The sequence below is a fragment of the Kockiozyma suomiensis genome, assembly GCF_038497685.1.
Source record: "Kockiozyma suomiensis strain NRRL Y-17356 unplaced genomic scaffold V2V93scaffold_1, whole genome shotgun sequence".
In the NCBI taxonomy this organism is placed as follows: Eukaryota; Fungi; Ascomycota; class Lipomycetes; order Lipomycetales; family Lipomycetaceae; genus Kockiozyma; species Kockiozyma suomiensis.
Window position 1 is genome coordinate 498,993 of NW_027117664.1, and position 25,460 is coordinate 524,452.

A 25,460-nucleotide genomic window follows, 5' to 3' on the forward strand; every position below is an offset into this window, starting at 1 on the left:
CTATATGGCGCAGCTAATCTACCAAAGTGGCTAGTGATCTGCATATAGCTCGCGCTGTTTATCGCACATCTCTTCTGCTCACTCGAGTGCCAGCCACCGCACTCTAAGCCCTCGTATTGCACCAAACAGACGCCTAAGGAGACGATGTCGGTCCTGGAAAGCCAGAGATATGCGCTAGAAGGTGCAGAAATTTTATGCTTTGCTTGTGCGTGGAATGATTTTGCTGACAAAATTCTTTTCCTAGATTTGGAAAGACTCGAGCAAGCAATTGCTGATCGATTACTCAACACACCCAAAAGCGTAAGTCAATCTTTCATTCTGGCTGGATTATTTGATTTCACTATTATGAATAATAATACTAACTTGGTTGTAGCATCGAAATCGGGTCATTCAACAGCACGAAATCGCAAAGTTTCTCGACCGCATTCAGCAGCAGGGCAACTTTTTACTTTCTAGCTTTAACGACAACAACGGGTTCGTTTTCACTTCTTTTATATAAACTGAAAAGCCCTGATTTTCTAATCTAATTTTCCAGTGATCGACAGAATGAGATCAAGCGACTCCAGGGTTTGGAAAAAGGACCTTTGGACGAGTTTTACAAGCAATATTCAGAAATCAGAGACTTTCATCGCAGATATCCCAATGAGCCAGTCGACAATCTCGAGGAAAATTATCGCAAAAAACGCAAGACTGAAGATGACGTGGGGGTTGTAAATTTATCGCTCGATTCTATCGATGCTCTTTTTGCTGGCGAAGAACATCTTGGACGGTACTTGGATCTGGTAGCGTTTCACGAGCAGTATCTCAATATTCAGGGTCTTAAGCGAATCACATATGTGCAATACCTCGACACCATTAGAAATTTTGACAGTATACCCAAGAGCTCAAAAAATGATGATTACTACAAATATATCACTGCATTATCAACATATCTTCAAGGATTTTTGCGACGAACCCAGCCTTTAAATGATCCGGATGGAATGATAGCCAAAATTAGTGCGGACTTTGAAGAAGAACAAAACGCTAAGGCCGATAAAGCTGAATCATCTAAAATGGTTGATGGGCCGGGTGAGCATGGATGGTATTGTAGTACCTGTGAGAAGACCTTTGAAAAGCAAACTGTGTATAACGCTCATTTCAACGGTAAGAAGCACAAAAAGAACGAAGAAAACAAATCCGCATCAAATTCAGGCTCGAATAGCTCAATTCGCGATTTAAAATCCCGAGCACTCAAATTCCGTGAGTATGAAGTAACGAAACTACTCGAGCTTCTCAGCAAAGAACTCTCAGAAACCAAAATCAATGTCGAACGCAAGTCAGCGCTTACAGTACGTGAACGGCAACTTGAAATGGAAGCGCTAGAGCGTGAAGAAAATGGAGAAGATGAGAGCGAGAACGATGAAGAGGAAGACGGAGAAGGCGATGATGGTAAAATTTATAATCCTTTGAAGTTGCCAATTGGCTGGGATGGAAAACCTATTCCTTTTTGGCTGTGGAAACTTCATGGTCTTGGCGTGGAATATCCTTGTGAAATATGTGGAAATTTCGTTTATATGGGACGCAAGGCTTTTGACAAGCATTTCCTGGAACCAAGACATATCCATGGTCTCCGATGTTTAGGAGTTCAAAATTCCATCTTGTTTAGAGAAATCACTAGTATACAAGACGCGCTATCACTCTGGAATAAAATCAAGAGAGAGAAGCGGGCTCAGGAGAGTATGCAAGAACAAGCAGTCGAAGTTGAGGATGATGAAGGCAACGTTATGAGCGAGAAGGTGTACAATGACTTGAAAAAGCAAGGTCTGCTGTGAGATATCTTTTTGCACTTTTAGTTTACACTACGGAGTTTACATATAAAATGAGTTATTATTATTAGTACCACAATGCTATCAATTTTATAGAAAGTTACATGATGAAAAAAAAATAGATAAAAGAAAGAACATACAAAGAAATAAAAATAACGTGAACGAGCGAGGCAAAAATAAAATTTCCATCAACCCAATTTCAAGGCGAAACTAAAACCTTCCACAACCCAAAAGCATACCAATTTCAACAAAAGGACTCATCCTTTCCCTCACCAAATTCTATATCGCCAATGTACTAGCCGTATCTAGACTAAACCTACTCCGAGGCGGCAGCAAATTTCTCGCTGATGGTGGTGTAAAGCTTGTCGAACTCGGCCGAAACATCAGCCTCACCCCTGCTGGGCTCAAAGAACTTGGACGAGGAGATGGCGTACTTGACTTCGTTGGTGGACTCCCTGAGTTTGTTCCAGACCGATCCGGAAGCGACAGCTTTCTGGGCCTCGTCGTGGTAAAGGATAAATCCCTTCATCATGCTGGCAGTCTTCCAGATAGGGCAGTAAGCGTCGTAAGTCGAGTAACCGTTTTGCTGCAAGAAGTCCTCCTTGATCAAGGTAGCAACCTCAAGAGTGATCTTGTCGGCGTCCGAAAGAGCGGACTTACCGACTAGCTGGACGACCTGCTCAAGCTCCTCGGCGTCGGAAATAATCTCTTTCATCTTGTCACGGAGCGAGGGGAACTCGGGGTAGTTGGACTCATAGAACTTGTTAAGAACGTTGTTGTACTTGGAGTACGAGAGCGAGGTGTTGACAGAGGGGAAATGCTTTCGCTGAGCGAGCTTCTTGTCCAAACCCCAGAAGACCTGAGTAATACCGAGAGTAGCAGCGGTAACAGGGTCAGAGAAATCACCACCAGGGGGAGAGACGGCACCGACCACGGAAACGGAACCGGTTCGGGTGGGGGAACCAAGAGTAACGACCTTTCCGGCACGCTCGTAAAAAGAAGCAAGCTTGGCACCAAGGTAGGCAGGGAAACCCTGATCAGCAGGCATCTCACCGAGACGACCAGAAATCTCACGAAGAGCCTCAGCCCATCGGGAAGAAGAGTCAGCCATCATGGCAACGTTCTTGCCCTGATCACGGAAGTACTCAGACAAAGTGATACCAGTATAGATAGAAGCCTCACGAGCAGCGACAGGCATGTTAGAGGTGTTTGCGACAAGAGTAGTACGCTTCATGATAGGCTCCTTGCGGCCATCAATCTCAATAGAAAGCTCAGGGAAATCCATGAGTACTTCAGCCATCTCATTACCACGCTCACCGCATCCGACGTAGATAATGATGTCGGAGTTCGAGTACTTAGAAAGTGACTGCGAAATGACAGTCTTACCGCATCCGAAGGCACCAGGAATGCAGGTAGTACCACCCTGGACGACAGGGAAAAGAGCATCAAGAACACGCTGGCCAGTAAGCAACGGGTAGTCAGCAGTAAGTTTCTCGGACACGGGTCTGGGAACACGGACGGGCCACGAGTGGAACATGGAGTACTTGGTAACCTTGCCTTCAAATTCGACTTCGATGATGGTGTCGTTAAGGGTGTAATTGCCGGCCTCGGCAATGCAAGTGATGGTACCACGGGCACGCGGGGGAAGGATAATCTTGTGGTCGCTGAGAAGCGAGTTCTCGAAAACGGAACCAAAGATATCACCACCGGTAATGTGGTCACCGACCTTGAGGTTGGCAGCAGGGATGAAAGCGTAAGCAATCGAGCGGTCAAGAGCAGGAGTATCAATACCACGGGGGATATAGATAGAGCCTGATAGCTCCTGAATAGCCTTCAAGGGTCGCTGAATACCATCATAAATAGTCTCCATCAAACCAGGACCAAGTTCGACGGAAAGAGGCTTGCCGGTACGTAGGACGGGGTCGCCAACAGTGACACCAGCTAAAAAAAACAATTAGCAGGATGATAAGACCACCAAAAGTACATCTATCTTTTTTCACTCACCAGTCTCTTCGTAAACCTGAATAGTAGCCTTATCAGCCTCAATTCTAATAACCTCACCAACCAAGTTCTCGTGACCAACGCGGACCTATATATGGACATTGTAAGTGAATTGAACGTAGACCGAGACCAGTAGCAGAGTAGGCTCGGTGAACACCGATAGCAGTGAGGATAACTCACCAATTCGTACATGGCACAGCCAATCATGTTCTCGGCAACAACGACGGGTCCGGAGACCGAGTATACAGAGCCTATATACAGAAAAAAGAGTGGTGAGCACATGGAAGAAGAAGGCACAAGCAGCTTGTCAGGGAGTTATTACCATACTGTCCATCGTCGTCGAGGTTTTTCATCGTCTTCTTAGCGTTTTCGATAGCACCGGCCTAAAGACTAATTAGATACTATTCAATTGAGAAATGAAATGGGCGTTACGAACCATTGTTGAATGAGTAACAGAGGATGAGGGAGGTGGTGCGAGAGTCGGTGGTAATTTGCGAGACAAGGAAAGACTTTGGCTGAGTCCGGCCACGGCTGCGCTTTGCGTATCGCGCGCTCTCAGCCAATCGATTACGTATTTATGGCAGATGTGGCATATCCGTCATTATTACTATACACAGTTGGTTATCGCTATTTGAATCACGTTCGATCACTTAGTCAGAGATAGTCACAAGTATATTTAAACCCCTCGAAATTGTCAGCGCGTGCCCGGTGCTATTACTCTATTTTCCAACCCCACCTTCAGCTGTTCAAAAAGCAATTGCAAGGTGCTGACAGTATTTTGGCACAATGGGTCATTTCGTGACTATTTCAACGTGGTACTGCTTTAATTTGTTTTGGTTATGTACTTATATAAATACTGACTCTATATTTTTGCTGCTGGTAGCGCTCTCAATCAATGGGCTCTCGATTTTGAAGGTAACCTTGAACGTATCGTCGCATCTATCGTGCAGGCCAAAGCCGAGGGCTCGTCTCTTCGTGTCGGTCCTGAGCTTGAGATCACGTATGTACTGTTTCAATTGATTACAATTGCTCTCTATTGCTCTCGTATGGCAAGTGCTAATCGTAAATTAGGGGTTACGGTTGTTTGGATCACTTTCTTGAGGGAGATACTTTTTTGCATTCATGGGAGATGTACGCTCGTCTATTGCAAAATGAGGAATGTCATGATATTCTTCTTGATGTGGGAATGCCTGTCATGCACAAAAATGTGCGCTACAACTGCCGTATGCTTTCCTACGGCAACAAGATTCTCCTGATCAGGCCCAAGCTCTGGCTTGCCAACGACGGCAATTATCGTGAAATGCGGTATTTCACACCGTGGATGAAGCCTCGTCACGTAGAAAAATACGCTCTACCTCGTATGATTTCAGAAATTACTGGACAACACGAGGTTGATTTCGGTGATGCTGTGCTATCAACATTTGACACCGTTCTCGGAGCCGAGACGTGCGAAGAACTCTTTACCCCAGACTCACCACACATCGGCATGTCGCTTGACGGCATTGAGATTTTTACTAACTCTTCTGGATCGCATCATCAGCTGCGTAAACTGGATCTGCGTCTTAATCTTATTACTGAAGCGACAGCTAAATGCGGCGGTATATACCTTTATGCGAACCAGCGCGGTTGTGATGGCGACCGACTTTATTATGATGGATGTCCGTTGATTGTTGTTAATGGCCAGGTTGTTGGTCAGGGTTTACAATTCTCTCTCAATGATGTTGAAGTCGTCACTGCGACCGTAGATCTGGAAGACGTACGTTCATATCGCTCACTGATGTCTCACGGCCTGCAAAGCCGAACTACCCCGGAATATAAGCGCATTCCTGCTTCATTTGCTCTCTCGAAAACGGGTTCTTCATTTGACCCAAATATTGTACCTACTAAACCACGAGCGATTAGATATCACCGCCCTGAGGAGGAAATCGCGTTAGGACCAGCTTGCTGGATGTGGGATTACCTGCGTCGTTCGAAATCGGCAGGCTTCTTTTTACCATTGTCTGGTGGAATTGACTCGTGTTCAACAGCAGTAATAGTGTACTCGATGTGCCGACTTGTCGTGAGTGCATGTGAAGAAGGTAACGAGGATGTGATCCGTGACGCTCGGAGAGCAATCGGACAGCCTGAGTCCGAGTACATCCCAACCGATGCCACTGAGTTTGCTGGTCGTATTTTCCACACTTGTTACATGGGTACTGAAAACTCATCCTTTGATACACGCCAGCGTGCGACACGTCTGGCAAATGATGTCGGATCGTACCACGTTGATTTGAATATGGATCTTGCAGTCAGCGCTGTGCGCGAGGTTTTTGTACTAGTTACCGGCAAGAAACCAATGTTTAGAATTCACGGCGGATCTGACGCTGAGAATCTTGCCTTACAAAACATCCAGGCAAGACTTCGAATGGTGTTTGCTTATCTATTTGCTCAACTTCTACCTTGGGTTCGGGGACGTAATGGTGGTTTACTTGTTTTGGGAAGCGCAAATGTTGATGAATGTCTGCGAGGATACTTGACGAAATATGACTGCTCTTCCGCAGATATCAATCCAATCGGTGGTATCTCAAAGACAGACCTGAAAGCTTTCATAGCGTATGCAAGAGATGAGTATCACATGCCGATTCTGCAATCATTCCTTGATGCCACACCGACGGCCGAACTAGAACCAATCACCGAGACCTATGTCCAATCTGACGAAGTTGATATGGGCATGACGTATGAGGAGCTTTCTATATTTGGTAGACTGCGCAAGATTGATAAATGCGGACCATACTCAATGTTTATCAAGCTTTACCACGAATGGACGCCTCGTCTGACTGCAGAACAGATTGCAACAAAAGTCAAGAATTTTTTTTTTTATTACGCTATCAATCGTCATAAGATGACAATCATGACTCCAGCATATCATGCCGAGTCGTACTCGCCTGACGATAACCGGTTTGATTTGAGACCATTTTTAATCCCAAATATGAGATATGGTTGGGCGGCAAAGAAGATTGACGAAGTTGTTGCTAAACTCGGAGAGAACAAGGCAAAGTAGTATATAAATACATAGACGTCATTACATTTCATTTAAGTAATTGCATTTGATAAGAAATATATACTGAAAACCGAAAGATAATATCAAAGAAAACGACACCACATGAACAAAAGTGATATGCCACAAATTATGAACTAAATTGATGGCTATAGCATTAAAAAAAGGAAATGATAAGAAGAAAGCAAAAAGTAAAAATCCGAGCGCCCTGCAGTATTTTATAAATAGCAAAAGGAGATAGAGATAGCAAGCATATCACAAATAGAGGTTCTGGAATTACTCCAAACTCTGACTACCATTAGTCCATATTCTGATCGTATTGTCGTCACTGGCAGAGGCAAACATATGTCTATCCACAGGATTCCACGCGACAGAATTGACGCCTTTTGAATGGCCTGGTAATACATCAATCAGCATACCATCATGTCGTTTCCAGATATAAACATTCGCGTCGTCACTTCCCGAAACAAGAAAGTTATCGGCAACGCCGCCAAAGCATGAGCGAATGATAAAGTCTTGCTGCTGCTGGCCGACGCATTTCCTCACAAGCTGAATTTTTTCTATATCCCAGAGGTGAATCTCCTTCGCAGAGATGTTGATGAGCGCATAGCGCGAATCATGCGAGATCGTTACGCAGGTCATAATCGCCTGCAGCTGTATCTCAGCGATCAGCTTGTAATCTTGGCGGGAATATATGCGAAGTCTGTTTTTATTGCAGATCGCGACGATCTTTTTGCCATCAGGAGTCAGAGCAAGGTCATAAACGCGGAAGCCACTCCAACGATGAATAACGGTGCCATTAACAGACCATATTGTGATTGCTTTTTCTATATCTAGACTTCCAATCAGAAACTCATCACCAGAGGCGGACCAGGCACAGGAGGTAACAGGATAAGAAAATGGAACGGTTAAGAGACAGACATAGTCTTTGACATCCCATAGTTTAGCACAGCAATCGTATCCACAAGTTATAAGGGTTGAATCATCGGGGGACCAAGCAAGCGAAGTAACGCCATGCTCCGCGTGACCATCGAGAACCTGGATCTTTTGAAAAGTCTTGACGTCCCAAATAATCACAGACAGATCTTTGCTAGCAGAAGCGAGCTTCGTTCCATCATTTGAGAACGCAATGAACCAAACCTCGCCAACGTGATCGGAAAGAATATGCGTCGTTATTGACGGCAGCTCGGAGCGGGGACAGACATGATCAGTATACAGCGAAAGTGGACCGCTGCAGTTATGATAGGTGCATTGCTGTTCTTGGTAATTCTTCGCTTGCCCCAGAAGGGATGCAAGTCTATGATCTGGGATCATGATGGCTGGTGAAATATGCTGCTGCAGACTGGTGAGAAGTACCGAGCGCGAATCGCCAGCAGCGCCAGACCACTTTGCCAACTGACGCACATCATCAGTAGAAGAGCACATGACCAAAGCGGAAAGATTATGCAGAAGAGGCTGATCATGTCTGAGAGGCGTGAGCTCATTATGAAGTACCGAGATGGCAGCCATGGTAGCTCGCTGCTCTAGTAGTTCAAGAAACTTTTGCTGGCGAATAAGGAATTTGAGATGGATAATATCTGAACCAGGCTTCAGCTCGAGGGCACCGAGGATCCGCTCTGCCGCAGTCCAGTGACCATCAAGAATAGCAGAGCGAAACTCAGAAACTTCTCGAGATTCTATTGAGCACTGCGACTCCTGCTCAAGGGCTGCGGCAGAGGAGGAGAAGCCTAACTCATGCAAAGCCTGGATCATGAGACGCGTGGTCTCGAGACGCGAGACGCCGTGATAGTCGTCGCTGTCTCCATTCTCATCATTCAAGGACTTAAATACAGAACCATGCTTCGCGCTACCTGCTCCGTTGCGTACGGCGGTAGCAGTGGGCTCGATTCGCATGGGCATTGTTTCGGTTCGAGACCGCTTGGGAGGCGGAGGACCGTCGTCGGCAGAGGGCGATAGCGGGCGGCGCAACAGGGCCACGATGGAGTAGGTACTTAGCAGGACGTGCTGAGAGCCTTGCGGCAGAGACTCAAACAACAGCTAGAATGAGATGGACTCTGAGAAGAGATGTTTGGGAGAGTGCGGATATGGCTGACTGTATTTACTGGACGGAAAGAGTGGAGGTGGAACCAGAGAGCACAGAAATGGTGATCAATATGCGGATTAGTAATATATTAGTAAGATAACTTTTTTTTTTTTCTTATGTAGGTTAAAAATCATGAGTATAAGCATAAATCTTTCTCCCTTTTAATGTTGCAGCTTTTTACTGCTACAGTCCTGTCTTTTTTCTCTGATATAACAGCCAAAAATCTGGGTGCGATTGTGGAGGGCGACATCGGGCCGAAAAAGGCGACCCGCGCGGCTCAGCTCACACAAAAGTCGTGAAAATGAAAAAAGAAATAGTCATACAGCTTTTTTACTACTCCTCCTCTCCAGTGATCTCTCCCTATCTTCTCCCCTTACGAAAAAATACCAGCAATGAGCAGGCAGGCCTTTGCTCGCAGCTGCGTTAGGGCTTTTTCTTCGTCAGCTGCTGCTGCCCGACCGTCCGGCTCCTCGACCTCCGCCCTCGCCTACAAGGCTCTTCATCGCCGTGCTCGTTTCCCTCAGTCGCCCAAAATCGAGACTCCGTCATGGTCGGCTTCGACTGCGGTATCTTCTATTCTATATGAAATGCCCCCGGCTAATCTGGCACCTGAGACATCGCACGTCCTCAACTGTCTTGTCCAGAATGAGCCCGGTGTGCTCTCTCGCGTTGCCGGTATTTTAGCTGCTCGCGGCTTCAACATCGACTCTCTCGTCGTCTGTAACACCGAAGTTGAGGATCTTTCGCGTATGACCATTGTGCTTAAGGGCCAGGATGGTGTCATTGAGCAGGCCCGGCGCCAATTAGAGGATCTCGTCCCCGTCTGGGCAGTGCTCGACTACACCTATAGCTCGACTATCCAGCGTGAACTTCTTCTCGCGAAAATTTCTCTTCTCGGCCCAGAGTACTTTGAGGAGCTTCTCGCTCACCACGAGCACGGTGTGGCTGATGTTGAGAGCGATGAACGTATTGGGGTCTTTGATGAGACTGACTCTTACGAAAACTACCACCCCTCAAAGTTGGCGCCATCCGAGGCTCTCCGGCATAAACACCTGCATCTTGATGCAATCACGAAGCTTGCCCATCAATTCGGCGGCAAAGTTCTCGACATCTCGATGAATTCATGTGTTGTTGAGGTTTCTGCTAAGCCAGCGAGGATTTCAGCATTTATCTCTCTTGTTCAGCCGTTTGGTATTCTGGAGCTAGCTCGTAGTGGTACGTCAATCTTTCTTTATAGCTTCTGGTCTGTTGCTAACTACTTTTTGTTTTTGAACAGGTATGATGGCTCTTACTCGCACTCCCGTTGAAGGCACTGCAGTAAATGAACAGGAAAAAACAGCTGATGAGATTGTTGATATTTCTAATCTGCCTCCTGGCTAAACACAAGGCTCCTTAGGACTACTATCGACGACTAATGCAAAAGTAATAAGTTTCTTTTTATAAAATTGATGATGATTAATGCGATACTATCTACAAATCATAAAATCACACCCTTTGAAATAATTTAAATCAGAGACGACTTTGTTCAATAATCGTCTCCACGCGACACGACTTCCTTGTAGTTTGGTCGAAGAACAATCGTGTGTTCAAATTGAGCAGTCTTGCAACCCTTCACATCAACAAGCGGTGGATATTCGTTCACAGCGCCAACCTGCACCAGATTCTTGAGCGCAAGCAAATACTTTTCCTCTCCCAGACGGTCCAAGTAACGTCTGCAGAATGGTAGTGTGCCAAAGTTCTTGTCAATTGTATTGAGTAAACTCTTCGCCTTGTTCAATCGAAGAGAAACGTGGCCAGCCTCAGGGTTTTTGGAATAATGCGAACATTCGCCACTACTGTGCACGTAGCCTTTGCCTGTGCTTCCAAACGTCTCGATCGCGAATGTCTCGCCTTCTTCCATTTTTGTCTGATCGCCTCCTTTGACAATTGGTACACTCTTATCACCATGAATCTGGTAATGACGGATATTATGTCCGTTGAGATTGCGTATAGATTTAACTTGATGCGTCTTGCCGTCGATTTCAACCTCGTAGCTCTCCATGACCTCCTGAATGGCGGCACCAATGTCGCATAGCCGAACGTCAATTCCCGCCTCCCGCACACCGGTATTTGTCGCATCCTTGACCGCCTCGAGAAGTCTGTCGTATTTTGGGTCAAATGAAACCGTAAACGCCGAGTCAACAATTCGTCCATTGACATGCACTCCAATGTCTACCTTCATCACATCGTCATACTGTAGCACGGTGGTATCGCCCGCATTAGGTGTATAGTGAGCCGCGACATGGTTAAGACTAAGACCAGTCGGGAAACCAACACCAGCGTCTTTACCATCGCCTTCAGCCAAAGCACGCGAGCCATTTTCGATTGTCTCTGCGATTTCGGTAGTTGTGAGACCTGGTCTGATGAATTTTTGCGCAAATTGCCGTACTTTCCTATGAGTTTCGGCAGCTTTGCGTAGATCGTTCAAAGCGTCATAGTTCATACGATCAAGATACCGCTTCTCTTCACTCGTAGTCCGATAATTGTTGTCATCTTTGTATTCCATGAGTTCACCTTCAGGAAACACTCCATCAGAGAAAAACTTTGAGAGACCAATCGACGGAGGCTCAGTTTGTATAGGCTTCCCGGCCGCCTTCTTCTTCTTTGATTTCTTCTTTTTCTTTTTTGGAGCAGACGTCGCAGTGACCGTTTCATTAGCGGGAGCACCTTCATCTTCCGAGACGTCAGAATTGTCTTCGGCCACCTTGGGATCGACTATGAAGAGCACACGTTAATGTAACATCGACACTAAAGTGACTAAAGAGAGGCTTACGCTCGACGGCAGCGATACCCGCTGCTAGCCCAGTATCAGCAGTCATTGGGCAAAAGCTCATTCGAACTATTCAAAATCTCTTCTCCAGATATGTGAGTCTCTTGAACGGATGCTGCGCTTAGGAGTGAGAGATTACAATGATCGAGAGCCGAGGAGAAAGATTCACTTCAGAAAATCGCCAAATTTGAACAAGGTTAGGGTTAGTTCTAACTAGTACATCAAATTGTAGGGGTCGTCTATGCTTCCAGTTTGGATATAGGCTGTATAATGGTTTGATAATATGAATATATAGCAATCAATTTGCAAAACCTATTTCTTTAGTCTCTTTTTCTAACATCGGCGTCTGCGCTCAGAAACGGACATTGATTGCTGCTTCTGCAAGGTTAGGGCAGTTATCAATCCAAATATTCGAGATTAGGTGAACTTCGTATGGTCCAGACCCATATAATGAGGACAGACTTAGACGGACTTTGGACAGCAAATCGACAGTTGAGAGACAGCTATTTCTATACGATATTACTGAAATAGTGGCGGAGTACAACATATACTGTAGTCGCGACCATGCGTGCGACGACTCCCTGTCTTGCCACAGTCCTATCGACTCATTATGAAGTCCTAAAGTTGCCTCGATCTGCCTCAGCGTCCGAGATCAAAAAGCAGTTTTATATATTATCCAAAGAATTGCATCCAGATCGCACGCTACATCATACTGCTTCGGAGCGTGCGCGAGCGCGGGAAAGATTTGACGCAGTCTCAGAGGCATACTCAGTTCTAGGTCACGCGGACCGAAGACGCGAGTATGATAGCAAGATCAGAGCTGAATATGCTTCTGCCGCTACGGGAAATGGTAATGGTATCAATCCATTTTACCGGACCCCAGGTGAGCAAAGATCGCCGCATTTCTCAGGATTGAATCGGACGCGCACGCGAGCGCAGGGAGCCACAACTTCCAGACCGGCTGGATCGGGTGAATATTATGATATGGTTGGCGGTCAAAAGGTGCCAAAGGGGTCGCATGCGTTTAGTCCTACAAATACGGGCTTAGGGGGCGGATATGCTACAGGTCTAAATGACGATGTCCCACATTTCGTAAGAGTTTGACGAGAGTAACGTCTGAATGTATAGACTAATTCGATATTTAGGATTATGATAAACACGTGAAACAGCAGCAGGCATATGAGCAATTCCGAACGCGCAGAAGTCGTCGCTCGGGTGCACCAAACGATTCTTCCTCAGCTCAATTTGAAAGCTCAAGCACATCGTCATCATCAGCTTCAGAAAACACCACCACGCAGCATAATACTTCTTCTTCGCATCGCCGACCTTCATCTGCATCAGCTCGATTTATGAATCAGAAACTTCGCAGACAACAGACCTCATCACCCGCAGCTGAACAACCAGACTCGACTACTTCATCATCCACCTCTTCTTCCACATTCAGACCTCACCCACGGCAAGAAAAAATTCAGTCTCAGCCGCATACTTATGCACGCTCATCCCATTATCATGACACAGTTCGCAACAGTACGAATTTGGCATCTTCTAGTAGTATGTCGACATCTACAGTCATGAGTGTGCTTGGAGTCGTATCGCTAGCTACTATAGTCACAATGTCTGCTAGTGGTATTATTGGTTAAGGCAAAAATATTCTGGCGTTCTTGTTTAATATGATCTCAGTATGATCTCAGTTTACTTCAGTAATATGAATTCTTTCGTTGTATCTCTATCACTTGGCTCACAAATGTACCACTCTGGCCGTTTTTGGGCAGCAAGTTATTTGATATAGATCTGTACTGGTTTTAGTCAACAAATAGCTTTGTACCACATGATTTCATTCAAACTAAGCACCTGGACGTTTGCAAGTTTCCTGCAAACAGCAGATAACGTAGTGTTTTTTGGACGTTAAAAGGTCTTGAGACGGCAGTGCGTGAGCTCTCAAAAATGCGGCTCAATAAAGTTTAATTTAAAACCCTTAAATGACAAAGAGGGACGTCCGGTCCTTTAAAGTTTAAAAGTACGTCAACAAATTGACAAAACTTGAAATATTTGACTAATTGCGGACAGAGAGGGTTTATTATTCGTTGCAATTTGCGAAGTCTACAATTTTAAAGTGAATTATATAGCATCGCTTCAATTCCCGAGTGTCATAGCACACGTTACTAATTTTACCGGAAATTTATGTTCTTGGCGGTAATTGGATATCGAAATTCATTCCGCTTTGTTTATCATTATTGGAACTATGGTGAGTAGGAGCTTTAACAGAAAAATATAGCAGATATATAAAAGAGTGTGTTTGTGGGATTCAAGTTTGTCTGAATTTGTTTGACTCCGTCGCATTCAAAACTTGACTGTTTCCCGCGCAAATATCTGCCATCTGGCACGGACTTATTCAGCGACTGAGGAGATGAAGATATTAAAATGAATATGTTCTACTAATGGTGACAAGAATCACAAAACTCATCAGTTAATCAAGTAGAACTGAGCAAGAAGGAATATCATTATGGGTAGAAAGAGGTCCACATATGCTCCCAGCCGATAGCTTGTATATTGCAGCGCATTCTTTGATGTTATGCGACTCTTTTATTGATTTAGTGTAGTCACAGTTTACAGACAAGTGACCTTAGAACATTGTAATAAAATTTAGAATAAAGAGATATAACTGTTGTAATCTTGTAATTTCAGTAGATTACAAGTCGTCGACCTGTACAGGCTAGAATCTGAAACTACATATACTAGTAAAATACAAACAAGATCATTTAATCCGAATAATTTAGATCACGATTATCTGAAAATGGCAGATTGTAGAGCAAGTCTCGATTGAGTCGTCTTCTAGATGCCAATGGTAGCCATTATCACGTCAAAAGCCACAGGCACAACACATATAACCAGCTGCCAATCTCTTTGCCTTAACAATCATATCCTATACGTTCGCTACAACATAAAAAATAGTCAAAGTAACTATTAACACACTCGTTAACACTCGTGTACTAATCCAGCCATTGAATAGTAGTCGCCCGGCTCTTGGGCGGGTTTCCGATGCCCACAAGTGGGGGAAAGTGCACCGAGCTCAGCGCCGCCAAAAACCAAAAACTATCTGGGCCGGTCCTGTCCCGACTACGTGAGCACTAATTTCTTTCGACTACTCAAATCATCCGCTCGTTCTCTTCTTCGCATATACATATTTATCAAAAGCTACTTAATATGCTTATTTTTTGATCTCCTTTCTTTTCGCGCCAGAAATGCAATCTCCCAAATCGCTCTGGACGATCGCAGACTCCTACAGTAAGTAGACTCCTTTTCAATAACCAGGCTTTCAAATTTTTCTAACTTGTCGAAGAATTTATCAGCCGATTCAAATCTGTGACCCCGACAACTAATAGAAAATTTACCACATACTACACAGCTGAAAGCGCAAAGCCAGCAGCTCCTTCCGCTGCCAGCAGCAGCAATTCCAACGGCAACTCTCGACCTGCGCCGCGTCTGCGTATCCCGCTTCTGCACGCTCCAACACATTTGGGTCACATTTCTTCGCGAGTAAATCGTCGTTATAATGAGGACAGATACAGCGTAGGCGTGCTTACTGTACCAGCAAACTCCTCACTCACTCCTCAAAGGCTCAAGAGCGCTGTAAGACCTACGCGTCAGGTATTCTTCTACGGTATCTTTGATGGCCACGGTGGATCGCAATGTAGTGACTTTTTAGCGCAAAATCTCGCTAGCTATATTGAGAAAGTGAACATTAACTCTGGTGATGAACTTGAACGTGAATGGCGAGAAAACGTTGGCGGATACTGGGCTCGGTGGCGCGGCCATTTTGAAACTTATAAGCGGCGACTTAGCAGTGACAGTATGATCTCTTTCTCTTCTATTCTCTGTAGTTGATGCTAACTATTAGTCAGATGATTTGCTTCTTCGAGTTCCTCTGGCATTTCTTCAGGCTGATCTCGACTACGTGAACTCTACTCGTCCAGGCGGATCGACATGCACTGCGGCAATGATTTACAACAACGACCCCACGTTTCCCTACTTTGTCGGCGGTGAATCTCAACTTTTAATTGCCCACGTCGGTGACACTCGTTGTATTCTGTCCGATGCACGCGGTCTCGCGATCCCGCTTACGCCTTTACATCATCTCTCCTCCCCTATCGAATCAAACCGGCTGCGTCGATACGCTGCCAGCTTTTTCACAGACTCTTTCGGCGAGGAGAGATTCGGCAACGTCGAGAATACACGCTCGTTTGGTGATCTGCCAATGAAACGTCTAGGAGTATCAGCTGAACCGGACATGACTCGCCACACCTTGAACTCCGACTCCGCCGAGAACGGATTTGGAGGCGGTGAACCGTTTCTGACTTTAGTTTCCGACGGGGTATCAAAGTTTGCCTCGGATCAGGAAATTGTGGACATAATCACTTCGGTCGGTTACCGATCAGGTTATGCTCGAGGAACACCGCAGGATGCTGCGAGAGAAGTGGTAAATTACGCGGAGGCAGTTGGTGGCGACGATAATGCAACGTGTCTAGTTATCAGACTTGCTGGATGGGGAAACTGGATGAAGCCAGTTGACAGAACTGGCGATTTGAGAGAATTTAGAATAAAGGAGGCTTTGGATAATAATCCCAGAGGTCGCTAATTTTTCTTGCTCTCGAATACATAGTAATAAATTTACAGAAATCAATTTATATATATCTACTCATGACTGAATGATTAAATAGAACGGTTGCAGCTGATGTCGACATTGAAAAGCCACTAAATTTAATACTCTACTATATGTCAAAAACATAGAATATTAGATCGCTATGCTGTATGATTAAATGTTCACAAAGTCTGAGAAAATAATAAAAACGACAAAAAAACAAACCAAATCAATTACGAAAAAGTCCTTACTCTGCACTATCATAGCAACAAAATTCATTAAAACAACCCTTCTAAATCAAGTAAATTGCTACTCGCGCCATTACGCTGTTGCTGTTGCTGCTGAGGCGGCGGCGGCGACGCTGGTGTAGGCTGTACTATAGACTGCGGACTGACTGCTGGCTGCAAATTTGCTGGCGTCGCCGCTGGAGATGGCGTATATCCACCTTGGGGCAGTAACGAAGGAATTGGAGATGATGATGAAGACGCTAATGGAGTCTGCTGGAATGCTGCAAAAGGATTTGGCTGCTGTTGCGGAACTGCTGCCGACGAGCTCATAAGATCGCCAAACGGCATTCCAGTGACCGGCTGCACTGGCACCGGTGCAGAAATGGATGTCTTGCCAAATTGAGCCAAGATGGATTCGGTAGTAAGATGTTGTTTCTGCGAAGATTGAGGAGACTGAGAAGAAACGGCTGAGGCAAGAAGTTCGGCAGAAGCAGAAGGGTATGTTGGCTGAGCCGACGCAGTCGGCGACGTAGATGATGAGGCAGAAGCTCCGGGTGCCGGCGAATTTGAGAGAAAAATCGATGGCTGCCCTCCTGGAATATCGACTTCGTCATCAAAATCAATAAGATTGACGCCAGCTGTAGACGTAGCAGTATTTGTGGATATGACTGTAGTTGGAGAACCAGATCGGCTAGGTTGAGCACTTGAGGAAGTGCTACTACCAGGACGTCTAGTTGACTTGACTGCATCATACTTTGTGACAACATTGTTGATATAATCGTTAATACCAAGCAGTTTCTGAACCGCATTCACATCATCGCTCTCCTCTTTAATAATCTTCTGAATCTTTGGCTGCGCAGTCTTAATTGAGTTATACAACTCCTCAAACGCATCTTGTCGACCAATTGCGTCGCCATTACGCACACCATCCAACATCTCATCAAGTAATTTGGCTTTTCGTTGAATCTTAGCTAAGTCTTCTGCTGCTTTTGCGCGATAGTCCGTGCGATGCTCGGTGTCGTAGCCGGCCATAATTTTCATGAGATGATTAGCTTCAAGCAAATCAGCCGGAGTGCCGCGACGAATCAATTCTTGAAGTTTTGCAGCATGGGCATCTCGCTCTTCTTCTTCTAACTCTTCAGCTGATTTTATATTCTAATTTGAAGTAATTAGTAACGAACGTGAACTGAATATCAAGACTAGACTTACATCAGACGGGTTTAATACTGCAGCGTCGTCTCTATTGATTTCGGGAAACGAGTATCCTATAATTTATATGTTAAATTTTTTTTCTTGAACAAAAAGGATTGCACAGACCTTTATATGCTAGCAGACGGTGCATATCACGGATATACCCTAAATCATCCTTATATCTGCTCGTCTGGCATATAGTTTCTCGCCATTCCTCAATCGTCTCTAAAATCAATTGCTGCGTTCGGGAGTACCGAGGCGGCGGTCGCTCAGGGAATTTACGAACTAGCTCGTTGAGAAACTCCTTGCGGGAAATCTGGAGATGGAAGGGGTAGCCGCAATTTTTGACGCAGATGTCGAGAAGCTAGATGATGACGAATATTAATAATAATTGCAGAATTACTGCATCAACAAACAAATATCATACTGCCAGTGCAAGAATAGAAATGGCTGACGACCTGCTATTGACCAATTTAACAATCTGGATTGCTGCCTCTCGGGCACTGCAGATAAGCCAGTTAATTTACAACCATCAAATGATTAAACACAAGCCGTTGCTTATCAGCAATGAAAACCACTACATACGAATTGCCTTTCTTTTCATTAATTAGATCCGCAATCTCCAGATTGAGACCCAAATTTGGCTCTAAATGCGACGGATCGCATGCCCTATCTATATAGTATTATCAATCAGCAACTGCGCCTCCTACTTCGACACTTGCCGTCCCATCATCCGGCAAAGTAAATGCACTTACCTATCAATCTGCTAAGTCGTGACCGCTCTGGACCATCCAGACGATAGACGGAAGGACCAGCGACACTATTCCGGTCTTGTACGCGGAATCGCTCGGAGTAGGACTCCTGTCTGGACGAGCCGTCACTGGTGTCGGAGTATCTTCCAAACGACGGCATAAGGACAAGCTGCTGGTTCGCGTTGCAATATGTAGGAAATGATTGATCGACAGTTAATCCGTCTATGGAATGTGATGATAGCTGGTTGCCGAGGTAGATGATGCTCTCTGTGCGCCCCAGTTACACCTCGCTATGTGCAAGTCTTCAATGGTGCGGCTTCGTAATTCAGTGACCTCACAAATTCTTCCCCTGTTGCTATACTAGACATCTTGTTAAGCAGCATTCAATAGACACTGTGCTTCAAGAAGAGCAATAAAAGAGATGGCGAATTACTACGATGGTATTGTGTTTTATTTTTGAATAGTAATTGTTAGCACTGAGTACAGACTGAATGCTAACTACAAATGTATAACAGAGGACGATCTCTACGACGAGGAAGGCGAAGAATGTTAGTTTATATTTATCATCACGCTACGCTCTAAAGCTGACAATGGACCATGCATAAAGCTTTAGGACCAGAAGAGCAACGTATGTGGCAATAGCCTGAGCTCACTTTACAAGATCAGTGGCTAACTTTCAGCAACAGAGCAAATGGATGACACCATAGCAGAGGTCAAGAAGATACTTCGCGGGACATCAGTCACAGCTTCTCAAGTGCGAGATGCCGTATGGGACGCTTATTTTGACGTTGATATGGCTGTCAAGACGTTGCGAGGTAGCTAGATATTACTTGCAGCATTGTATCTATATTCAGATATTGACAGTGTGTAGATATTTTGAAGAAAGAGGAGGCAAAGAAAAGAGCTGCATCATCAAAAGGTCTGTTGATCCCTTCTGTATCCCATTTGTGCATTCTATTATTTTGAATCTGTTTCTTTTGTGTGGCTCAGTTTATTTATAAGTTTGTGTCGTAAAGTCTCTCCAGAGGAGCTGGCTTATGCATTTAGAAATTGCAAAAGTAGGCGGAGGTCAGGTCACATCGTCGGCGTTTCTCAGCATTCTCAGCGGATAAGAGCGACAATCACTCCATTTGCAATAGATAGTTGCGGGATCTCAGCATTTGATGGTATACCTTGGCGCCTGCCTGCGTATCTGAAAAGCGAAATGATTAAGTGCTCTACAAGTCAACCAAAGATGGGACTCCTGGGAGGTTCCTCAAAGCTCGCGGCTTTAGCGAAAGCTCGAGCAGCCAAGAGACAACAAGAACAGCAACAAACGAACCTGCCACCTCCAGAACCGATGGAAGATGTGCGTTCATCAACGCCGCTAGATTCTCCCCAGAGGTCACCGTCGCCGTCGCCATTCCAAGCTCTACAAACACAAACCCCGACGCCGTCCCGCCTATCTCGACTGCTGGCAGATCACGGTAGCGCCCGCAATATATTATCGAATCAAAGCCCCAGCCGGCCGACGTCGCCGACCAAAGATAAACCGTCGCTTTTATCCCGCAACTCAAATATTTCCGCCAACTCATCGTCGCCATCATCAATCATATCTGCATCTCATTTATCTACGCCTAAGCCACAAATTGACCTGTCCTCGCCGTCTACCATGTTTTTTGAAGATGTGCCATCCGGCTTCGCAGAGTCTCTTAATTCGAACTTATCAGATACCCAGTTGTCTGCAGATGAAGTTTGGAAGTTAATTGCTAACCATCCTCTTTTTTATCTTCCAGTTACTACCAAGCAGGCAGAAGAAATTTCAAAAAATTTCAACAAGCCGAGTCCCGACGACGTAGTCAAGGAAGCACAGCAGACTAAAGGTGGGACAGCGAAAACAGGCAAAAATATCGACAAGGACATGAGGTCTTTGTCGATCCAAGAACAGGTACCCACGGTAGTGACTGTCAAGCAGCCCAAAGTCGATGTTGCAGAGCAATATGCTGCCACAAAGCGTAAGCCCCATATCAATTTTGTCGTTGTCGGGCATGTCGATGCTGGGAAAAGTACGTTGATGGGAAGATTGATGTATGATATGGGAGCAATCGACGAGCGGACTATAAATAAATACAAACGGGATTCGGATAAAATGGGAAAAGGATCGTTTGCATTTGCTTGGGTTATGGATCAAAGCGAAGAGGAACGCGAAAGGTAAGACGGCTTCAACTTTGTGATCTGCCTGATGAAAAACTTTGCAGCTGACATTAAAATTAAATCAAGGGGAGTAACAATGGATATTGCCACGAGCTATTTTGAATCGCCAAAAGTCTCGTTCACAATTCTCGATGCTCCAGGACATAAAGATTTTGTGCCAAATATGATTGCTGGCGCCTCAGAAGCAGATTTCGCTGTCCTTGTTGTCGATTCTTCGCCTAATGCCTTTGAAGCTGGTTTTCTACACTCTGGACAAACGAAGGAGCATGCGTTGCTTGTGCGTAGTTTGGGAGTTCAGAGAATTATTGTCGCCGTCAATAAGCTCGATAATATGGCATGGGCCGAGTATCGCTTTACAGAGATCAAAGACCAATTACAAGTGTTTCTTAATTCGATTGGATTTACAGGGTCGCAAACTTCATTCATACCTTGCAGTGGCCTTTATGGTGATAACATTGTGAATAAGTCTGCCGAAGAGGAGCTTTTGTCCTGGTATAAGGGGCCTACTCTACTTGAAGAGCTGGAAAATTTACGTCTTGTTCAACGTGATATCAAGGCACCCTTACGAATGTCAATCACCGACGTTTTTAGAGGCACGAATTCGAGTCTAGTCAATATTGCCGCCCGAATCAATAGCGGAAACGTACAGACTGGTGAGACCACTATAGTTGTGCCGAGTATGGAATCGACATTAGTGAAGACAATTATGATAAGTAACAATTTGCGCGACTGGGCGGTGGCTGGAGATAATGTCGAGCTTATATTGGCGAATATAGACATGATGCACCTTCGCGCCGGAGATGTGATGTGCAGTTTGAGTGCGCCTATCAAGCGCGCGAGAATATTCACTGCACGAGTGATTATTTTTCAACTAAGAATTCCACTGATAAAAGGATCAAATGCGATTGTTTACCGAGGTCGTACGACCGAGGCGTTTAAGATTACAAAACTTATTTCAGTTTTGGATAAAAGTACCGGTAAAATACTCAAGAGCAAGCCTAGACATTTAGCAAGTGGACAAAGCGCAATTATTGAACTTGAAGTTATTGGTAAAGGGTGTTTTCCCTTGGAAACATTCAAGGAGAATAAGGATCTTGGAAGAGTTGTATTACGGCAAGATGGAAATACTGTTGCTGCTGGTGTTGTCGAGGATGTCATTTCTGTCGTCACTGACTTGTGAGCTTCAGGTTTCGACTGGTTTATATATGTACATATTGTTACACGCGGCAAATTATTATATCACGTCATAAAAGTAAATATCATTCGAAATTAAAAAAAAGTCGCTAATATACAGACATTGACAAAATAACTGTTAATTCTGGTAAAACAAAAGGCATTGACATTCATTACAACAAGAGAGGATACTCTCAGAATCTACCATAGCTTCTCATATTGAGTCCAAAACGGATCATCCTTCAATTTGGCAATCTCATCTTTTCTAACCACAGCTTCTCCGCTATCATCTAAATCTAGATAATATATTTCTTTAAGTCCTAGATCGATAATAAGCTTCATGACTTTATGATAATTCAAACCGAGCTGCGCAAGCCCGTGACTGTCGTCCGAAAGGCAAAATTTTCCGCCTTTCTCCATGATAAGTTTGATGATATCCGAGCGGGGATACGGCTCAGACCAGCCTTTTCTGATAGCGGCCGAGTTGAGCTCGAATAAGCCGCCATACCGTACAACAAATTCGACATTACGTACTACTTTTTCCCAGACATCAGGCCATTGACTCTCGATTGGTTTTTCGGAATCAGCTATTGAGAATAAACGGACGAGATCGAAATGACCGACTACCGTTGGCCGAAGGTCGGTAAGCATATTATATTGCTCATCAAAATAAGCTGCGTACAGATTTTTAGGTGTGCCACCGACTTTAGCCATTGCTTTCTCCCAAGTCTGAACATCGTAGTCGATTGGTATCGCAGCTACGTGATGGATTGAACCGACAAACATGTCAAATTTGTAGACGTTCTGTAAAGTCTTGATCAGTGGCTTGTAATCCGGTCTAATGTAGTCTGTCTCGAAGCCTACTAGAAGCGTAATCTGCGCGGCATATTTGATTTGAAGCTCGCGCGCATGCTTGTAGTACTTTGCAAATGTTGTCTCAAGATCATTCACAGTAAGCTTATCCTAAAATTTAAAACAGAGCTATTTAGCAAGAGAAGTTCGAAAGAAAAAAGAGACGATAACAAAGAGGAAAGACATACTTCTTCCGGATACATATCTTCTGGATTATTACGAGGAATATGCTCAGTCAGGCAGTAAGTTGTGAACCCCATTTCGATAGCCCTGAGCACAATATCCTCCAGATGGTCCTTGGCATGCATAACATAGTCACCACTATGTGAATGATGCGAATGCATACTGGTCATTGTCTTCTTCGTCCCAACTGCTTCTCCGTCGTGCTCCAAGATCGCAATCGACTCCGCAGTCGATCTAGATTGATCGTTCAATAGAATAAGTTGCTGCTTATCACCACTGCTTGCAGAAGTGCGTTCTTTAGTAGAAGCCGGGAGCGCAATCTTATTCGCTTTTATAATGTTACCGAGCTCGGATCCGATTGCGGTCTCGGAGGTTGGCGAAAGTGGTATCCCAGAAGGATGACGAAACCAGTTGACAAGGCCGACTAAGACAAGAAGTAGTGCGGCAAAGCCAATCTTCCGTGAACGCGTCCGTCGTTGTGCAGGGAGAGGCATATATTTACCAGGGATGCTGGCGAAAGGGGAGACGAGAGATTCTTAGACTGAAATAATGGGTCTATATATCGATAAGGACCTGGCCGGTTGTGCTGATAGAAGGAGTGTGGTAGTGATATAGATTCACACAGTCACCGTATAAAAAGAACAGAAGACTAAACGCACAGAGACTGACAGAGGGCGACTGAGTGAGAGATGTATCCGTAGACAAGTCGCGGGGAAGACAAAGCAAGGGCGCAGCGCGACCTGTGTGCAGGCAGGCCACCCCTGAATTAAGTTGCGCCGCCTCGGCTAAGACTTTGCTGCGTCCGATGCTTATTTCTGTCTTAGTATGATTAATTCATCTGACAGCTGCCTTATGTTTATCTGTATATTTCTTGTATCTATTGATCTTTTACGGCAACATTTATCGACTACAGCTACAGTACAGAAGGCCGTCAGTGCTCAAGTTGGGTCCTCATAAAATACAGACATGAGCGGCAAACCTGGGGATACAATCACACTCAATCCTCCACGAGTTCATTCTTAATGGTAATGCCGTTTATTAAACAAACCAAATAGATATAAATACAAAAGATGTGCAAGCCATGTATAAAGAGTTAACAAGAAACAACATTTTCCCCTGTGTTTTGGTTTTTTTTGTCATAATTTTTTTTGTTCGTGACTCAACACCGCACATCTTGCAGTATTCCTGACATCTTAATCATTATCTTAAATCATATCCCTATAGCTGGCTGTAACGCAACCGGACGAAAACTTTTTTCCCTGGTACAACCAATTCACGTAAAATGCAATCCGGAAACTAAAGAGAGTAAAAACAAGAAAATATGAAGCAAAAGCTATCAAGTGCAAGCAAGCAGTGCGGTGTTATAACATGTCACCCTCTATTTCTTGCGGAAAGAGCAGCCCTCAGTGAGACGAGCCTTACCACCGGTTGGCTGGCAAAGAACTGTAGAGCAAGATCCGCAAATGACAACGGTCTGAGCATGCGAGAAAACAATGGTGATGTTAAAGCATCCAGGGCCTGATATTTCATTATTGTAAGTCCAACTTCAGATATATTATGATTCTATGAGATATTAACTTACACTTAACGTCCATGAAGAACGACCGGGGAGAGGCAACGAGCTGCTTTAGCTTGTGCTTCTTGAGTTCTGACTGGGCGGAGGGGTTGAGCTAAAAAGTAAATGTCAGAAAGCGCATCTACTAAAGAAAATAGTGCCATAGTGAGATCAGAGGAATGTAAGAGGCGACGGCAGCAGTCTCAGCGTTCTGTTTGCCTTTCAAAAGACTTTCAGAATCATCTTCGGCGATAACGACTGCGGCAAATAGTCTACTTGAACTAAATAGCATTTCAACCTGACAACGCGCGCATCGGACGAAAATTTAAGCCGATTTGATATTCTAAAACAGCGACCCAAGTTGCCCTTTTTCTTTCATTTGATTACGCAGAACGGGAGAGCAGAGTTGAATGATCACACGGCTGACTAACTTGCCACTTCTCACATTTCCTCTTCACCCATAATCGCACACTAGACTGAATAAAAGAAAACGTACGAGATCCTGAGCCAAAACCTATTTCAAAATTTGTTAGTAATCTGCATTTAGCAATCTATTTATTACGCCGGCCAACAAGTGAAGGATCGCGAGTATAAAAGCAAGAAAAAGTTCTACTGCCTCTTAACAAAGCGCGACCGTAACAAGTGAAAGACGTAGCAAGCAATAAACCAAAAAAACATAATGGATAATAACATACCATCTTGACGAATTATATTAAATAGAATAAGAATATAAAAGAGATGGATTGAATAGTCGCGGCGGTGACGGTTGACGGCAGAAAGGAGAGGAGACTGAGCACACACAACTCTCTGCCACGCTCATCCGCTGTGTTGCTTAGGGTTGCTCCTGTTTGGGCAATTAGTGCGGCTCATAAATTATAGGTACGATTATTTAGTACGACAATTTATGGTACCTAAAGTGATTTAACTGAGCAACAATATGATGATTATGCCTATTGGAGT

The 25,460-nt window shown here is 44.7% G+C and overlaps 12 protein-coding genes across 12 annotated transcripts; 6 read left to right on the forward strand and 6 right to left on the reverse strand.

Moving 5' to 3' along the window:
- Positions 1 to 91: 91 nt before the first annotated feature.
- V2V93DRAFT_362298 (uncharacterized protein) lies at positions 92 to 1,925 on the forward strand. Its single transcript, XM_066908314.1, has 4 exons — positions 92 to 181; positions 245 to 300; positions 374 to 474; positions 536 to 1,925. The coding sequence occupies exons 1-4, from the start codon at positions 145 to 147 to the stop codon at positions 1,809 to 1,811; spliced, it is 1,470 nt and encodes a 489-aa protein (XP_066768461.1). The 5' UTR covers positions 92 to 144; the 3' UTR covers positions 1,812 to 1,925.
- Positions 1,847 to 4,365, reverse strand: V2V93DRAFT_362301 (ATP synthase alpha/beta family, nucleotide-binding domain-containing protein). Its single transcript, XM_066908315.1, has 5 exons — positions 4,243 to 4,365; positions 4,129 to 4,189; positions 3,987 to 4,057; positions 3,810 to 3,894; positions 1,847 to 3,746 (listed from the first exon to the last, which is right to left on the reverse strand). The coding sequence occupies exons 1-5, from the start codon at positions 4,243 to 4,245 to the stop codon at positions 2,122 to 2,124; spliced, it is 1,845 nt and encodes a 614-aa protein (XP_066768462.1). The 5' UTR covers positions 4,246 to 4,365; the 3' UTR covers positions 1,847 to 2,121.
- V2V93DRAFT_341472 (uncharacterized protein) lies at positions 4,316 to 6,921 on the forward strand. Its single transcript, XM_066907811.1, has 3 exons — positions 4,316 to 4,621; positions 4,690 to 4,806; positions 4,878 to 6,921. Exons 1-3 carry the CDS (start codon positions 4,593 to 4,595, stop codon positions 6,844 to 6,846), a joined length of 2,115 nt encoding a protein of 704 aa, XP_066768463.1. The 5' UTR covers positions 4,316 to 4,592; the 3' UTR covers positions 6,847 to 6,921.
- V2V93DRAFT_362303 (WD40-repeat-containing domain protein) lies at positions 6,873 to 8,944 on the reverse strand. Its single transcript, XM_066908316.1, has one exon. It carries the CDS (start codon positions 8,740 to 8,742, stop codon positions 7,120 to 7,122), a length of 1,623 nt encoding a protein of 540 aa, XP_066768464.1. The 5' UTR covers positions 8,743 to 8,944; the 3' UTR covers positions 6,873 to 7,119.
- Positions 8,945 to 9,096: 152 nt separating this feature from the next.
- On the forward strand, positions 9,097 to 10,416 carry V2V93DRAFT_362304 (small subunit of acetolactate synthase-domain-containing protein). Its single transcript, XM_066908317.1, has 2 exons — positions 9,097 to 10,141; positions 10,203 to 10,416. Exons 1-2 carry the CDS (start codon positions 9,319 to 9,321, stop codon positions 10,304 to 10,306), a joined length of 927 nt encoding a protein of 308 aa, XP_066768465.1. The 5' UTR covers positions 9,097 to 9,318; the 3' UTR covers positions 10,307 to 10,416.
- On the reverse strand, positions 10,345 to 11,877 carry V2V93DRAFT_362306 (methionine aminopeptidase). Its single transcript, XM_066908318.1, has 2 exons — positions 11,739 to 11,877; positions 10,345 to 11,680 (listed from the first exon to the last, which is right to left on the reverse strand). The coding sequence occupies exons 1-2, from the start codon at positions 11,797 to 11,799 to the stop codon at positions 10,452 to 10,454; spliced, it is 1,290 nt and encodes a 429-aa protein (XP_066768466.1). The 5' UTR covers positions 11,800 to 11,877; the 3' UTR covers positions 10,345 to 10,451.
- Positions 11,878 to 11,995: 118 nt separating this feature from the next.
- On the forward strand, positions 11,996 to 13,567 carry V2V93DRAFT_362310 (uncharacterized protein). The gene is made up of 2 exons (XM_066908319.1): positions 11,996 to 12,827; positions 12,881 to 13,567. Exons 1-2 carry the CDS (start codon positions 12,300 to 12,302, stop codon positions 13,373 to 13,375), a joined length of 1,023 nt encoding a protein of 340 aa, XP_066768467.1. The 5' UTR covers positions 11,996 to 12,299; the 3' UTR covers positions 13,376 to 13,567.
- A 1,276-nt stretch (positions 13,568 to 14,843) lies between these two features.
- Positions 14,844 to 16,547, forward strand: V2V93DRAFT_362311 (phosphatase 2C-like domain-containing protein). Its single transcript, XM_066908320.1, has 3 exons — positions 14,844 to 15,020; positions 15,076 to 15,585; positions 15,638 to 16,547. Exons 1-3 carry the CDS (start codon positions 14,978 to 14,980, stop codon positions 16,369 to 16,371), a joined length of 1,287 nt encoding a protein of 428 aa, XP_066768468.1. The 5' UTR covers positions 14,844 to 14,977; the 3' UTR covers positions 16,372 to 16,547.
- Positions 16,436 to 18,820, reverse strand: V2V93DRAFT_362316 (VHS domain-containing protein). Its single transcript, XM_066908321.1, has 6 exons — positions 18,548 to 18,820; positions 18,378 to 18,465; positions 18,220 to 18,295; positions 17,919 to 18,156; positions 17,811 to 17,866; positions 16,436 to 17,756 (listed from the first exon to the last, which is right to left on the reverse strand). The coding sequence occupies exons 1-6, from the start codon at positions 18,702 to 18,704 to the stop codon at positions 16,653 to 16,655; spliced, it is 1,719 nt and encodes a 572-aa protein (XP_066768469.1). The 5' UTR covers positions 18,705 to 18,820; the 3' UTR covers positions 16,436 to 16,652.
- On the forward strand, positions 18,820 to 22,039 carry V2V93DRAFT_362321 (uncharacterized protein). The gene is made up of 7 exons (XM_066908322.1): positions 18,820 to 18,984; positions 19,060 to 19,092; positions 19,152 to 19,172; positions 19,231 to 19,359; positions 19,416 to 19,463; positions 19,561 to 20,734; positions 20,804 to 22,039. The coding sequence occupies exons 1-7, from the start codon at positions 18,966 to 18,968 to the stop codon at positions 21,915 to 21,917; spliced, it is 2,538 nt and encodes an 845-aa protein (XP_066768470.1). The 5' UTR covers positions 18,820 to 18,965; the 3' UTR covers positions 21,918 to 22,039.
- A 72-nt stretch (positions 22,040 to 22,111) lies between these two features.
- Positions 22,112 to 23,106, reverse strand: V2V93DRAFT_389426 (polymerase/histidinol phosphatase-like protein; the record flags this gene model as incomplete). The annotated part of the gene is made up of 2 exons (XM_066912359.1): positions 22,112 to 22,873; positions 22,951 to 23,106. 2 exons carry the CDS (start codon positions 23,104 to 23,106, stop codon positions 22,112 to 22,114), a joined length of 918 nt encoding a protein of 305 aa, XP_066768471.1.
- Positions 23,107 to 24,323: 1,217 nt separating this feature from the next.
- V2V93DRAFT_377406 (40S ribosomal protein eS27) lies at positions 24,324 to 25,198 on the reverse strand (the record flags this gene model as incomplete). The annotated part of the gene is made up of 4 exons (XM_066911913.1): positions 24,324 to 24,463; positions 24,528 to 24,615; positions 24,997 to 25,014; positions 25,196 to 25,198. 4 exons carry the CDS (start codon positions 25,196 to 25,198, stop codon positions 24,324 to 24,326), a joined length of 249 nt encoding a protein of 82 aa, XP_066768472.1.
- Between the last annotated feature and the right edge of the window lie 262 nt (positions 25,199 to 25,460).